The 16,719-nt window shown below is 42.9% G+C and overlaps 1 protein-coding gene across 4 annotated transcripts in view; it reads right to left on the reverse strand.

Moving 5' to 3' along the window:
• LOC147084945 (leukocyte immunoglobulin-like receptor subfamily B member 3A) overlaps window positions 1-16,123 on the reverse strand; it is a 28,942-nt gene extending 12,819 nt beyond the window's left edge. For all 4 annotated transcript variants that reach the window (XR_015075872.1, XR_015075873.1, XM_085979638.1 and 1 more), the window contains exons 1-4: window positions 16,022-16,123; window positions 9,487-9,522; window positions 8,610-8,897; window positions 3,666-3,968 (exon numbers count right to left, since the gene is read on the reverse strand). Coding sequence is in view for 2 of the 4 variants with exons in the window: in XM_085979638.1 (XP_085835764.1) it covers window positions 3,666-3,968; window positions 8,610-8,897; window positions 9,487-9,522; window positions 16,022-16,052 (658 nt within the window). In the remaining 2 variants the exon portion in view is untranslated. The remainder of the gene's footprint in view (window positions 1-3,665; window positions 3,969-8,609; window positions 8,898-9,486; window positions 9,523-16,021) is intronic.
• Between the last annotated feature and the right edge of the window lie 596 nt (window positions 16,124-16,719).

Genomic DNA, 16,719 nt, shown 5'->3' on the forward strand with positions numbered 1-16,719 from the left:
AAAAATTTTGGAACATCTTAAACGAAATTTTGTTGAAAAATTAGACTGAATGGCCCATTGACATCCAATTAACAATGATATATGACATTGATTCGACATACATACCGCTGTTAGATAGTCTGTACAATATGAGAATGGATGGAAACCAGGGTGAATCTGATCGTGTCTAGTCATTCTTTTATGCAGGATATTTCGACATGTCCCTTTTTTAATTGGGTAGCCGCTTACTGAACATCTCCATTCTGCCTGCAAAATCCTGAGCTTCCTTTGGCCCAACACTGTAACTGCATCTCCCATCATAACATTGATCTTTGTCTATCTGGCTTCTATCACTTCTGCATGCCATCTATGCTTGCTACAATCTGTCACAATCTGTAGGTTCCTTTTTAGGTTTACTCTGTTTTTAAAAGTGCTAAGCGCATGGAGTGTGGGAAAATGTTAATATAATAGGTCAATAACTAAGCCAAAAATGACCGTTGCAGGGACATTCTTACAACACGATTGGAATTTAAATAGTTTCAATATCTATATTGGCCCAAAATTTGTGGTCGGAGGCTTCACGCGGGCGGATGCCTCCGACCGGCAAAAAATCTATGAAGTTACCTTGTGGTCCGGGGGTTATGGCGGCCTGCGATCCTGGGCCTCTCTAGGTACCCGCGGGCAGAGGCCCACATGTCCCAGGGGCATACGTGGCTCGCAAGCGCCCCCTGGGATCGCAGGGGTCGGCCCAAACAATGAAAGAAGGGGAATCCCCATTCATACTTATGGGATTTCCGTATGAACGAAATCCCAAAAGTATGAATGGGGGTCACTTAAAAAATACACGAACAAATGAAAGCAATAAAAAACATTATGGGCCCTATATTATGGTCCCTACGGGTGTGTACGCGATGTGTAACCACACATAGGTACATTGGAAGTGCTGGTATCAGGCACGCCAGAAGCATGAGCTGAGAACCGGCATTTCCAATCAGTCAAGAATGCCTGTGCTAGAGAAGGGCCTCTGCGGGCAGACAGTTCCGCTTTCTGGTGAACCTCTGCCCTGGCAGAAAACCCTTAGAAATCTTAGGCCTGGTAAAAGGCCTGCTTTTACCAGCATAAGAGTTGAAAAACGTAAAAAACTACATTTCAATCGTTTATCATTTAAAAATACTTGTAGAAAAGCAAAAAATTTTTTAGCCTCGTAAGCAACTTTAAATATTTTTCTCAAAAAATGAAATTTTGCTTTGAAATATTAAATTTATTCTAATTTCTAGGGGAGCAGTTAGTTCGAAGCGTCCCCTGGAATCACGTGGGCCATGGAGAGCAAATGGTAACAGGGAATGCCCATTCATGAATTTGATAGGAAGAGCTGTCAAACCTATAAATACAAATCAGCCCCAAAACATAACTAAAACTTCAAATAAATTAATAATAAACTTCACATTTTTACAATAACTATAAATTACATAAAATAACTATTTTAAACAATAATTTAAATTTTTGAAAAAATTTATTACAGTTTCTAACAGGGCTAAAAATAAACTTACCTTTCTTTAAAGTATTTAAAAATAATAAACCTGTGGAAAAAATTGTTTTAATTTTAATTAATTCACCACTTACATTGTTAAAAGCAGGCCTTGTGCCTGCTTTTCAAAAGTGTAAATCCTGGAGACTTACCCTCCCGGAGAACCTGCAAGAAACCATAAGTTCCAGGCGCAAGCAATGCCTCTCCGGCTCACGGGTTCGGACTCTGAACCCCTTCCTTTAAGTGAACGGAATTTCCGGTTTCCCGCGCATGCGCAGTGCATGTACAAAACTGGCACTTTCATTGGGACTACGTGTGAGTGCCCCGTGCGTACTCACCCGTGGAGACCTGAATTTCTGGGCCATTAAATTTATTGTAATTTCAACTCATTTTCAAAATGTTATTTAAAAAAAAATCAATTTAATGTCATACACTTTTTTTGTGTGATCTTCATTCATACAATTGACAGCTCTATCTGTCAAGTATATGAAGGGAGATTCCCTGCTCCTATTGGCTCCCCATGGCCCACGTGATCCTAGGGAAGCTTGCAAACTGCATACGCTTCTGGGATACGTGGCCCTGGGCATTTCCAGTTGGAGAGTCCCAGATACGGAAGTATATGCAGCTCGGGAGTCCCAGGTAAGTTCATAGATTTTTTCCAGAAAGGTGGTCTCCGCATGCAGGTAGCCTCCAAAAGGAAAAAATTCGGCCAATTACTTAATTATAATAATTTAAAATGCAATTTCATTAATTTTTTTAACAAAAATGTATTTTTTTGTAAAAAGGAAATGATGGCCCAGAAATTAGGCTCGGGGGCTTGCCCTGCGTGCAAGCCCCCGATGAGCACTTACCCGGCGCACCTGCCATTCGGCTCCCGGGACGCTTGCAATTCCTGTTTTCAGTTGATTACTCCCGGGCAGCGACCGACGTCACGCCGCCCAGGAGTGCAGCCAGCATGAAGCCTCGAGCGCGGAGTCTAAGTTAGACACGCCCCTTGAGGATTCCTTAACATAGGCCACGCCCCAAATTATTAACACAAGCTGCAATGCAATTCTACATGCAGAGCAGCATTTTAAATAATTTTTTTGTATTTTTATTAATCTTTAGGTAACTTTTATAAAGTTTTAAATACTTTAAAATTATTTTGAAGAATGTAAAGTAGTTTTTAACAGAATTAAAGCGTAGTTATTTTGATGAGCGGCTGGGATCACGTGGGCACTGGGCAACCAATGGGAGGTTGCAAAAGTTCATTCATGAGTTTGATAGTAAGAACTGTCAAACTCAAGAAAACTCAGGCGCCCAAAACAGCACTTAAACTACAAATAAATGTTAAAAGAACATCCCACTAAATAAATGAACTATGAATAAGTGTAAAAAACTATTTTAACAATTAATCAAATTTAAAAAAAAATAGTTTTTTAACAAATAGGTTCTAAAAATACTCTTAACTTACTGTAAATTCTTTAAAAATAATAAACCTGTGGAAAGAAAATTCTAAATTGTATTAATAGACCACTTAGTACTTATGTCTGGTATTTGCAAGCGTAAAAACCGGAGGCCTGTACGCACGGGCAACTCTTACAAAAATAGAAAATTCAGCGCGCACGCGCTGCCTGACATGTCATACGCGTTCCGCCTCTTAACCCCTTGGGTCAGAGGAGAGGAAATGCCGTTTTTACCCGCATGCGCTCTGCATGCTGAAAACTGGCAATTCCTCCAGGCCCACGCGTGAGTTCCCCGTGCGTACTCACGCGTTGGGACAGGAATTACTGGCCCGATATGTTTTAATGGGGCTACAAATAAACTTAGCTTGTTGGACAGTTTTTAATAACTGATAGTGAGAGAAAACATTTTATTTTTCTAATTTTGAAACTCTCACGCTGCTAACAGCATGCCTTATTTCGGCTTTTACCAGGCGTAAGAGGTTCAAGGGCATTCAACGGGCAGAAGTTGGGTAAATAGCGCAATCTCCACCAGCCGACGCCCATCTCCCTGCGATGCAGAGCATCTGTCCAAACCCGGAATTTGCGCGGCCCCTCTGGCCGCGTGCGCACCTTTAGGGCCTATAAATTGTGGCCCATCATTTCATTAGAACGAATGCGTCAGACCTTCAGATAAAAGAACCTCAAACTTCGTGTTGGTATTTGTTAATCCCCACCTTTCACAGTAATTCTCACATATGTACTCAATGGCGATTTCACCGAATGTCCTGTAACATCTGTTTGATATTGGCATCTATATCTTCCTGCATTGCCTTCCTTTAGGGTGTTTATAGGGAAGGTCGCAGTACGCTCAGCACCATTCACCATTCGCCGCAGCAGAACTTTTCTGTGGGGCTGTTTATATAAGTAAAATGTCCCCCCTGACGAGCGAATTTCTCCTTTGCAGGTAATGTTAACTTCCCCATTTGAAACTTCACTGGGCAATTGCTCCATGGAGATCGTCGGCACTAGAAGCGTATCTGTAACAGAATTACTAAGAAATAATGGATACGTTTCAACAACCTTAAATGAAATCTTGCGTCACAATTCTAATGAATGATGCATTGGGTCATCAAATTCAAAAACAAATGTAGGACAGTTCTTCCAACATTTTGGAAGTATTTTAAGTGTGGAAGGGATGGCAAACGAGATAAATCAGAATGTGCATTGTCTTTCTGTTATGCTGCATATTGCATCGAGTCATTTTTTTGTTTATTCAAGATTGAACATTGTGTAGGCGCTTGGTCAGTAGCCCCATTCTGCCCTCACAATTCTGCCCTTCCTTTGGCTCAAAACTTTAACTGCCTCTGCCTTTCTAACACCAAAAGTTCTCTATCTGGTTCATTCACCTCTACATAATTCAGCGTCTCATTTGTTTATCCCAAAATATACAGTACAGCCCCTCTCTCTATTCAGAACACTGATTTTAGAATACCCACACCCATATGTCTCCACCATTTTCCAAATGATTCCTTCAGTTTCCAACCCATTTTTCATACTTGCCTTTATGTCCACATAATAAAACAACCACAGGCATTGAAAGCATATCACGATGGATAGTGCTCATCATATCCGATAGAGAGTGTGAATTTGTACAATAACCTCTTTAAATACTAATTGTTAGTTCCCTGGTAGGGCATAGTTCAGCAAAAGCATGCACTTTTTTATTTTGAGGATGCACACTGTGAAATTCCCACACTAACCCCTAAGACAATTTCCCAGTCAATCGTGGTGCCCAATACATTGGCATAAGATGTGTATTCTGGAATTCCAATTTCCTTAAGAGCACAGGACACTTTCCTAAAATCAAATGCCAGGTTTAGACACGTATAAACTTTCCCAATTCAATATCACGTCCTCACCACTAAATGTTTTACAATGCAAGATTACTGTTAAGTAAGATACACGTAGGACTATAAGATCATAAGATTAAGGAGCAGGAATAAACGAGACAACCTCTCGAGCCTGCTCCGACATTCAAAAACGTCACGGCTGATCTTGGACCTCAACTGCACTTTCCTGCCCTATCCCCATATCACTGATTCCTCCTGAGTCCATAAATCTATCGCTCTCAGCCTGGAATTTAATCAAAGATGGAGCATTCACACCACTCTGGGGAAGAAAATTCCAAAGATTCATAACCCTCTGAATGAAGAAATTCCTCCTCAACTTAAAAGGCTGGCCTCTTACCCTGAGACTATGCCCCCTAGTTATAGACTCTCCAGTTAGGGGAAACTATTTCGCAGCACTTATCCTGTCAATCCCGCTCAGAATCATATATTTTTCAATGAGATCACCTCTCATTCTTCTAAACTCCAGAGAATATAGGCACAGTCTACTCAATCTCTCCTCATAGAACAACACCCTCATCCCAGGAATCAATGAAGTGAACCTTCGTTGCACTGACTCTAAGGCACGCATAGCCTTACTTAAGTGCAGAATTCAAAACTGTGCATGGTACTCGAGGTGTGGTCTTACCAGAGCCCTGTACAATTGTAGCAAGACTTCCTTTCCGTTGCACTCCAATAAAGGCCAACATGTCACTTGCCTTCCTTATTGCTTATTGTACCTGCAACTAACTCTCTGTGTTTCTTCTACTAGGACACCTATATCCCTCTGAACACCTACATTTAATAGATTTTCATCATTTAAAGGATATTGGCCTAGAAATTCAGTAGGCTTAGCGCCCCATTTGGGGCGCTGGAGGGCCTAGCGCCGGAGTTATGGCCAGTTGGCAAATTCAGTGGGGCCCTTCCGTCGGCGTTACACCGGTTGCGCTGTGCCGGCACCGATGACATCATCGGTGTGCGCAGCGTCCCGGTTGCCGTGGTGACGGGCCCCAGCGCCGAAATTGAGTTGCGGCCGCCTCGCCCGTGGCAGCCACAACTAAGACTTTGGCAACCGAGTCTTGCAGGAGTTAGCGCCGGCGCATTAAGGTCGCGCAGCGGCCGGCCACTTTCCCGCCGGCCGCCTGCCCGCACCTCCCTCCCCGGACTCCTCCACCCCCCCCCCCCCGCGGAACAGATGCGTCTGGCCTGCAAGCCCGGCACTTGTCCGAGGTGCCGGGCTCATTTTTCTGAACATTTGAGCGGCCAGCGGGCGGGTGCAGGCAGCTCCTCCTTAACTGAAGGAGGAGGCCTGCACTTCCCCAGCCTGCCGCACCGCATCGGGTGCCGCAGCGCCGGAATTGCGCCGCAATGCGGCACTCAGCGCCCATTTCGAGGTGCTGACACCCTCTAGTAGCGCCGGCAGCCGTTTGGGAGTGGGGCTACTGAATTTTTGGCGCACGCAGGGTTACTTAGCGCCGGCGCTAAATTTCCGGCGCTAAAGCCCTAGCGAACCCACAACCGAATTTCTAGGCCATTCTGTTTTGCTATTATTCCTACTGAAGTGAATAACCTCAGACTTCCAGCATTATACTTCATCTGTCATCTTATTGCCCTCAAACTTAACCTGTCTATATATCTTTGCAGAGTCTTTGTTTTCTCCTCATATCTTACTTTTCCACCTGACTGTGTATCGTCAGGTAACTTGAATACATTGCAGTCGGCCCCTTGATCTATGTCATCAATATAGAATGTAAATAGCTGAGGCACAAACACTGATGCTTGCGGGTCTCCACTAGTTATAGCCTGTCAGTCTGAAAATGACCCCTTTATTCCTACTCTCTCTTATCTCTAAGTTAACTAATGCTTTATCCATGTTGGTATATTACCCCAAATAAGGGCATGTGGCCTTAACTTGCTTAACAATCTTTTATTTGGCACTTGATCGAATGCCTTTTGGAAATCCAAATATTCAGCATCCACTGGTTCCCCTTTATCTAGCCTGCTAGCCTACCCCTGAAAAACCTCTAATACATTTTTCAACACGATATTTATTTCATAAAACCATCTTGACTCTGCCTAACCATGTTATGATTTTCTACGTGCCCTGTTACCACTTCATTAATAATGGATTCTAGCATTTTCCCGATAACAGATGTCTGGCTAACTGGCTTGTAGTTCCCGGTTTTCTCACTCCTTCCTTTCTTGAATAGCTACATTAGCTACTTTCCAATCCGTTGGGACCATTCCTGAATCTCGGCCATTTTGGAAGATCACTACCGATGCATCCACTATCTCTATAGCCACCTCTTTTACAACTCTAGGATGTACTTTTTACTCAAATAATTACGTTCCTCGCTCTCATTAGCCCCTTGGTTCCCCATTATTTTTGGTACACCTTTTGTGTCTTCTACTATGAAGACAGATAAAAATATTTGTTTAACTTTGCTGCAATTTGCTTGTTCCCCAATATTAATTCTCCTGTCTCAGCTTCTGAGAGGCCAATGTTTTCATTTGCTATTCTCTTCCTTTTTACATACATGTAGGAGCTCTTTCAATCTTTTTATATTTCTGGCGAATTTACTCTCATATTCTATTGTCTCCCTTTATATACATTTTTTGTCATCCCTTGATGGCTTCCATAGCTCGCCCAATCCTCAGGTTTACTCCTATTCTTTGCAACTTCATAAGTCTTTTATTTTAATCGAATACTATCCTTAACTTCTTTAGTTAGCCATGGATGGATCACTTTTCCCGTGGAGGTTTTATTTCTCAGTCTATGTATATTCCTTGAGAATTTTGTAACATTTCTTTAAATGTTTGCCACTGCTTTTCTACTATCATACGTTTTAAGCTAATTTCCGAATCTACCTTAGCCAATTCGCTCCTCATACTCTATTATTGTCTCTGTTTAAGTATAGGACTCTAGTGTCGGAATTAAGAATGTCACTTTCAAACTCAATGTGAAATTCTATCATATTATGATCACTCTTTCCTAGAGGACACTTCATTATAAAATTACTTAAAGGACCCTGTCTCATTACACAGAACAATATCTAAAATAGCCTCTTCCTGGTTTGTTTCATGACGTATTGTTCTAGGAATACATTCCTAGAACTAGTCCTCCAGACTTCACTTCCCAATTTGATTTCCCAAGCTATATGCATATTAAAGTCCCCCACAATTATTGTATTGTCTTTGTTCCTAGCTCCTAATATTTCTTGATTAATACTCTGTCCAATGATATAGAAATAATTGGAGCTTGTAACAAAGTTAATAGAATAAGGCTATCTCTGTACAAGAATGGAACATAAAAAGCAGGAAAGACTTCTGGTAGAATTATATTGAAGGTTTCGTCTGGCTGCAAGACACACGCTGTCCAACAGGAGAGTCGCTTATTCGCAATTCCGGGACATTTCAGAAGTCTAAAGAAAACGGGATGATATGCATTCTCTCAATGAGAGAGATATGTACCAATAACTACTGGAACTGCCCAGGATCTGCATCTTCTCTCCCCTATAACATTATATACAGACTTCAGTTTAAACTGCAATGTAAACTGAGCTGTCAGCTGATTTACAACGTCAATTGCAGATCGGTGTATCACGGGTTGCTTTGCATATCCGCATCAAAACACTAATATAACTGCAGCCCAAGTGTCCTCCTGTTCCACTTTAAGCAGCAGCGACGAGGAGAGATTCCTTGTGACTGACATGGCAGTTTGAATCCGTGATTGCTGAAGAAGCGCCCCAAATTCAGGTAATATCATTGGCAGAATCTGTTTTGCTAACATACCTTTAATAATTATTTGAACATTGTCGCTGTGATCTGATTCCCTCCAATCTCCAGGCTCTTTGAAACAGGTGCATGTATAATTCCCTTCAAAGCCCTGATCTTTCATGAAATCCAAAGAGGTCTCACACATTCCATCCTCAGGATCCATGTGCATGAATCTATCCTGACCTCTGTAATAGTGGTTCCTGATGCTGGGACATTGACAATGACAAGTCAATGTTATCTTCTCTCCATTTAGGAACACTCGGAAGGGTGGATTCACAGATAAGGTTGGCTTCGGTAAATCATCTGTGGAATGAACAAACAGCACATTATATCAAGGGAATTCTTTTAATGATTCTACCTTTATATTATTGTAATAAAGCAAGTTCATTGTGTTCTTTACCGGAAAACGCATCAGTGCTGCAATGGCAATATTGTCAGAAGCGAGTGCACAGTCTGCTTTTAAACATTTCTACATATTTGGAACTAACGTCCAATTTTAAATGACGGTGATGGATGTAACCGTAAAATGCAGGTTTCAACAAACATAAATTGAAGGTACAACTGCAGTCATTCTAAACACATGCTGTTAGTTCTTACACAATAGCAATGGCTCAAAGCAAAATTCCATGCTGTTGTGGCAGAAAAGGACAGTGTCATTAATTTTTTTAAATTGCGAACAATCCATGATCACCGCTCAACAATAGATAAAACTTAGTTGGGAGTATTAGAAAATTAAGAAACTGTTGAATAATGTTCTATAACAATTTTTGCAATAGATTAATGCTCCCAGGAGCGCTACGGCTTTCCCGATTATCAAGTAGTCAGGTATAAAAATGGTACCTTCAGGTTTACATTAATTAATTGGTTATTAATTTTAATGAAGTATACTCACAATGTATCGCCTGTACGACCAGCATATGGAGATGAGCTGCAAGAAAAACACACGGAGAGAGTCAAAACATGTGCACATCAACATTTTAAATATCAGCAGCAAAGTCCAACAATTCTCAGAGCCTTGATTTAGTCATTTCATTCATTTGCATTAGATTGAGAACATTAGGAACAGGAGGTGGCCATTGAACCCCACGCACTTGCCTCTTCATTCAGTTACATCATGGCCCATCTGCACATCAACAACATTTCCCAGATCTGCTCCATGAATACCACTGACTAAAATCGCTCGCTGGGAACCTGAGCGGGGAGACAGAGGAAAGGGAAACAAGGATAAAAGCAAAAGGCAGGAAGGAGAAAAACAAAAGTGGCAGGCAGAGATTCAAGGGTTTATATCAAACATGGCCAGAGTAAATAATAATTCTAAAAGATCGAAGAGCATTAAAAAAAACAAGCCTGAAGGCTTTGTGTCTTAATGTGAGGAGCATTCGTAATAAGGTGGATGAATTAGCTGTGCAAATAGAGGTAAATGCATATCATATGATTGGGATTATGGAAACATGGCTCCAGGGTGGCCAAGGCTGGGAACTCAACATCCAGGGTTATTGAATATTCAATATTCAGGAAAGATAGGTAAGAAGGAAAAGGAGGCGGGGTAGCATTGCTGGTTAAAGAGGGGATCAACAAAATTGTAAGGAAGGATATTAGCTCTGATGATGTGGAATCTAGATGGGTAGAACTGAGAAATACCAAGGGCAGAAAATGTTAGTGGGAGTGGTATATAGACCTCCAAACAGTAACGCAGATGTTGGGGATGGCATTAAATGGCAAATCAGAGAAGCGTGCAATAAGGGCACAGCAGTTATCATGGGTGACTTTAATCTACATATAGATTGGGCTAACCAAATTAGTAACAATACTGTGGAGGAGGAATTCCTGGAGTGTATACAGGATGGTTTCCTGGACCAGTATGTCGAGGAACCAACTAGAGATCAGGCAATTTTAGATTGGGTATTATGTAATGAGAAAGGTTTAATTAGCAATCTTGTTGTGCGAGGCCCCTTGGGTCGGAGCGATCATAATATGATAGAATTCTTCATTAAGATGGAGAGTAAAGGAGTTGACTCAGAGACTAGGGTCCTGAATTTAAATAAAGGAAACTACGATGGTCTGAGGCGCGAGTTGTGTAGGATTGATTGGGGAATGTCACTCAAAGTGTTGCTGGTGGATAGGCAATGGCAAACATTCAAAGATTGCATGGATGAACTATTGAATTGTGGCTAACAAGGGAAAAAAGGGATAGCATAAGATCCAAGGAGAGGACATACAAATTGGCCAGAAACAGCAGTAAACCTGAGGATGGGGAGCAGTTTAGGATTCAACAAAGGAGGACAAAGGGATTATTTAAGAGGGGGGAAATAGAGTATGAGAGTAAGCTTTCAGGGAACATAAAAACTGACTGTAAAAGCTTTTATAGATATGTGAAGAGAAAATGATTGATGAAGTCAAGCATAGGTCCCCTGCATTCAGGATCAGGGGAATTTATAATGGGGAACAAAGAAATGGCAGAACAATTAAATACGTACTTTGGTTCTTTCTTCACAAAGGAAGACATAAATAAACTCCCAAAGATGTCGGGGAACATAGGGTCTAATGAAAGGGAGGAACTGATAGAAATCAGCATTTGTAGGGAAATGGTTTTAGGGAAATTGATGGGATTAAAGACCGTTAAATCCCCAGGGCCTCATAACCTACATCCTAGGGTACTTAAGGAAGTGGCCCTAGAAATAGTAGATGCATTGCTGGTCATCTTCCAAAAGTCGATAGACTCTGGAACAGTACCCATGTATTGGCGGGTAGCTAATATTACCCCACTGTTCAAAAAAGGTGGTAGAGAGAAAACGGGGAATTACAGACTGGTAAGCCTGACATCGGTAGTGGGGAAAATGGTAGAGTCCATTATAAAGGATGTAATAGCAGAGCACTTGGAAAAAAGTGGCCGGATCGGACAAAGTCAACATGGATTTACAAAAGGTAAATTGTGCTTGACTAATCTACTGGAATTTTTTGAGGATGTAACTGGTAAAATAGATAAGGGAAAACCAGTGGTTGTGGTGTATTTGGTCTTTCAAAATGCTTTTGATAAGTTCCCACATAAGAGATTAGCGTGTAAAGTTAAGGGACGTGGGATTGGGGGCAAGGTATTGATTTGGATAGAGAACTGGTTGGCAGACAGAAAGCAAAGAGTTGGAATAAACGGCCCTTTTTCCGAGTGGCAGGCAGTGACTAGTGGGGTAATGCAGGGATCGGTCGTTGGACCACAGCTAATCACAATATATATTAATGATCTGGACGAGGGAACAAGATGTAATATCTCCAAGTTTGCAGATGACACAAAGCTGGGTGGGCGTGTGTGTTGCGAGGAGGATGCCGAGAAACTCCAGTATGATTTGGACAGGTTGGGTGATTGGGCAGAAGCATGGCAGATGCAATATAATGTGGATAAATGTGAGTTTATCCACTTTGGTGTCAAAAGCAGGAGGGCCGATTATTATCTGAATGGCAATAGATTGGGAGAAGGGGAAGTGCAACGAGACCTGGGCGTCCTTTTGCACCGGTCACTGAAGGTAAGCATGCAGGTGCAGCAGGCAGTTAAGAAGGCAAATGGTATGTTGGTCTTTGTAGCGAGAGGGTTTGAGTACAGGAACAAGGATGTCTTGCTGCAGTTGTACAGGGCCTTGGTGAGACTACATCTTGAGTATTGTGTGCAGTTTTGATCAACTTATCTGAGGAACGATGTTCTTGCCATGGAGGGAGTGCAGCGAAGATTCACCAGGCTGATACCTGGAATTGCAGCAATGACGTATGAGGAGAGATTGTGTCGATTGGGCTTGTACTCACTGGAGTTTAGAAGAATGAGAGGCCACCTCATTGAAACTTATAAAATTCTAACAGGACTAGACAGACTAGATGCTGGAATGATGTTCCCAATGGTCCAGGAGTCCAGAACCAGCGGTCACAGTCTAAGGATAAGTGGTAAGCCATTTAGGACAGAGATGAGGAGGAATTTCTTCACCCAGAGAGTTGTGAACCTATGGAATTCTCTACCGCAGAAGGCAGTAGAGGCCAATTCATTAAATATATTCAAGGAGTTAGATATATTTCTTAAGGCTAAGGGGATCAAGGGATATGGAGAGAAGGCAGGGACAGGGTACAGAATTTGGATGATCAGCCATGATCTCATTGAATGGCGGAGCAGGCTCGAGCGGCCGAATGGCCTACTCCAGCTCCTGTCTCTATGTTTCTATGATCTATCTCGACTATGAAAGCTCCAATTGAGCGCCTGGATCCACAGAGTCTTTTGTGCGAGAGTGTTCAGTCTAATCACCTCGATCAGCTCAAATTCAATCTTCTAGAATCAAGGAATACAATGGAAGTTTTGCAACCTGTTCTCATAATTTAATTGCAGCTTTTCTTTCTCAAAGTATGGAGAGGATGAGTCCATTCTGCCCCTCGAGCCTCTTCGAGATAACACTTTGGATCCAAATTCCAACCATCCAGCTTGGCTTGGGTCCATATACCTTGGCTAGTAACATTCTATCAATCTTAGAATTACAAATAATTAAACGCTAGCAGCTACTGCATTTTCTGGAAGAGCGTTCCACAATTCTGCCACCATTTTAAGTGAAGACGTATTTTCTTGCTTCTCTCCTGAATGGAAAATCTGAATACTACGAATGCTGGGAATCTGAAATAACAACAGAAAGTGGTGGAAACACTCAGCAGGCCAGGCAGCATCCGTGGAGAGAGAAACAGCTTTGGGACCTTTCTTCTGATCTGGAAAAGGCTAGAGATGAAACAGATTTTAAACAGGTGCAGAGGCAGGGGGAGGGAGGATCTGAAGGAACAATCTGTGCTATGGTAAGAGGCAGGAGAGATGACATTTTGCACAAGGGGATGGCAAAATCATACAGCCTGAAAAATGGGGGCAGGGCTTATAGTCTGAAATTGTTGAACTCAGTGTATATTCCAGCAGGCTGTAAAGTGCCTAATTGAAAGATGAGGTGCTGTTCCTCGAGCTTGCTTTGAGCTTCATTGGAACAGTGTAGGAGGCCGAGGACAGTGAGATCAGAGTAGGAGTGATGCGGAGAATTAAAGTGACAGGCGACCAAAAACTCGGGGTCACACTTACGGACTGAGGGGAGGTATTCCTCAAAGTGGTCGCTGAACCTGCGTTTGGTCTCCCCAGTGTAGAGGAGACCGCATCGTGAGCAGTGAATACAGTAATACTAAATTGCAAGAAGTACAAGTAAATCGCTGTTTCACCTGGAAGGGATGTTTGGGGCCCTGCACAGCGGGAATGGGGGAGGTAAAAAGGCAGGTGTTGCATCTCCTGCATTGCAAGGGAAGGTGCCAGACCAAGTGGAAGGGTTGTTGGGGGTGGCTGAGTAGACCAGGATGTCGCAGAGGGCGCGGACCCTTTGGAATGCTGGAAGGGGAGATGAAGGGTTGATGCGTTTGGTGGTGGGCTCCTGTTGGATGTGGCGGAAATTGTGGAGGATGATTCATTGAATGTTGAGGCTGGTGGGGTGAAATTTGAGGACAAGGGGGAACTTACCGTGGTTTTGGGAGGGTGGGGGAGGGGTGAGAGCAGGAGTGCTGGTAATAGAACGGACATTGTCAATGGCTCTGTCAACCACAGTAGAGGGGAATCTTTGGTTGAGGAAAAAGGAACAAATATTGGAAGTACTGGTATGGTCAGCATTGACTTCAACAATTTAAGAGTACAACCCCCACCCCTATTTTTCAGGCTGTATGATTCTGCCATCCCAATTTGCAACATTTTCTCTCTCCTGCCTCCTACGCTAGCACAGACAGTTCCTTCGGCTCCTCTCCTCCCCCTGCCTCTGCGCCTGCTTATAATCTGTTCCATCTCTAGCCATATCTAGTTCTGAAAAAGGGTCCCAGACCTGAAACGTTAGCTCTGTTTCTCTCTCCACGGATGCTGCCTGGCCTTCTAAGTCGTTCCTGCATTTTCTGTTGTTCTCTTCTGAATGGCCTGGCTCTGATTTGAAGGTTATGTCCCCTTATCCTGGAATTGCAATGCCAGTGAAGAACTTTTCTCTCTATCTACCCTTTCAATGCTCAGCCAAATATCCCATTAACAATCTGGTGATTCTGCGCTGCATTCCCTCCAAGGCCAATACTTTAATATTTTGTTAACTGGCTAATGCAACACAAGTGCAGAATGCAAATTTAGTGCAGTTCAGAAAAGGTTGAAGTGTAACTACACCACTACGAAATCACAGAAATTAAATAATGCAGAAAATTATCTGAAATTAATAATATCACATTGTGTTAAGTTGTGCATCTAAAATGCTCTTCATTTTCCACTCTGCTATTTCAAATGGAGATAGTGCATACATCGCTATAGATACACGGATAGAGAAATAGACTAAATAGGTGAGAGATAGACATACATTCAATTAGAGAGATAGGTTATATTTCAAAATTTTTATTCAGAGACATACATGTCGTGACTACTTCATTTCAGCCTCTTGTAAAACTGTATGATAAGTGTGGTCAGATCATGGATGACATCCGTGTGGTTTCTTTTTTAAGAGACTAGAACACGACATTTAGTTTGTATGCTGTAAAGATATAGCCCACTTTCATACAATTCCAATAAATGGGTCAAAAATGCGCAATCAAAAAATACAACTCCGAACTACTTCCTCTTCCTGCAATTCTTCAATTCAGGCAGTTTTCAGAACAGTTCAAACTTTCTGTTGAAATAAAGATCTTTGAGCTCTGAGAGTTAAAGTTAATGGCCTAGAAATTGGGTTTTGGCTTAGCCAGGGCTTTAGCGCCAGAATTAGTGCCGGCGCTAAGTCCCCTGCGCGCGCCAAAAATTCAGTGGCGCCGCGCCCAAACGGCTGCCGGCTCTACTGAAGGGTCTTAGCGCCTGGAAAAGGGCGCGAACTGCCGTTTCGCGCCGCAATTCTGGCGCTGCGGCACCCGATGCGGTGCGGCAGGCTGGGGAAGTGCAGGCCTCCTCCTTCCGTTAAGGAGGAGCTGCCTGCACCCGGCCACAGCCCGCGCAAATCTGCTTAAAAATGAGCCCGGCACCTCGGACAAGTGCCGGGCTTGCATCTGTTCCGGGGGGGGTGGGGAGAAGTCCGGTGAGGGAGCTGCGGGCAGGCGGCCGGCGGGAAAGCGGCCGGCCGCCGCGGGGCCTTTAATGCGCCGGCGCTAACTGCAGTAAGGCACCTCTGACAAAACGCTGGTTGCGGCTGCCACGGGCGAGGCGGCCGCAACTCAATTTCGGAGTTCGGGCGGGTTACCACGGCAACCGGGACGCTGCGCACACCGATGACATCATCGGTGCCGGCGCAGCGCTACCGGAGCAACGCCGATTTAGGGCCCCAGGGAATTTCACTACTGGCCATAACTCCGGCGCAAGGCCCTCTAGCGCCTCAAATGAGGCGCTAAGGCTACTGAATTTTCAGCCGATAGTATCTGTTACCCATACTCACCGATCCAAAGAAAAAGGGAGAATGTAAACATGGTGCAGTAAGATTCACGCACACTGCTCGGAGTAAGTTGATTTTCTCAGTTCTGTAATGATTGGTTTTGAGATGACAGATATGACGAGGCTGTTGCTGCAGCAACCTAGAAGACAGCACATACATCATGAATACTGTAGTCACCAATCAGAGCACGGTGCTAAAATTAGTCAAGCTGTCACTTTGGGACAAAAAACATCCCTCACTTGTCGCCACATAAGTTACCCAGCCAAACTCCTTCAAAATGAATTGATCATGTTGCAACGGTATATATCTGCGTATGGGGCATGCAGTAAAGAGTATCTTAATGATGTGTGCAATTCAGGCAATCATATAGATGTTCCCTTCGCCACGCTAGAGTACTTTCACCATTCAAAATTATGTTTCAATGATAAAGGAAAGAAATTTCGAATTGAAAGTGGACCAAATACTGTTATAGGAACAAGACCAGAAAATCGGTTTTCCATTTTTGATTTTGTCAAATTTATTAATGACGTAATCGTGTCCTAAGTGCAGATATGCATTTTGTTAAACCTTTTTGAAAACTGCAATGATCCACTTTTATTTTCAGTACAAAAGAAAGATTACTCGCTACATTGTCCATGATGCCGTATTTTTTGTAGCTGTTTGCTTCATTTACTGAACTCTTTCTGCAGTCAGTATTCTAT

Source organism: Somniosus microcephalus, unplaced genomic scaffold (assembly GCF_052327205.1).
Source record: "Somniosus microcephalus isolate GS21.2 unplaced genomic scaffold, FLI_Smic_1.0 unresolved_chr9, whole genome shotgun sequence".
NCBI lineage: Eukaryota > Metazoa > Chordata > Chondrichthyes > Squaliformes > Somniosidae > Somniosus > Somniosus microcephalus.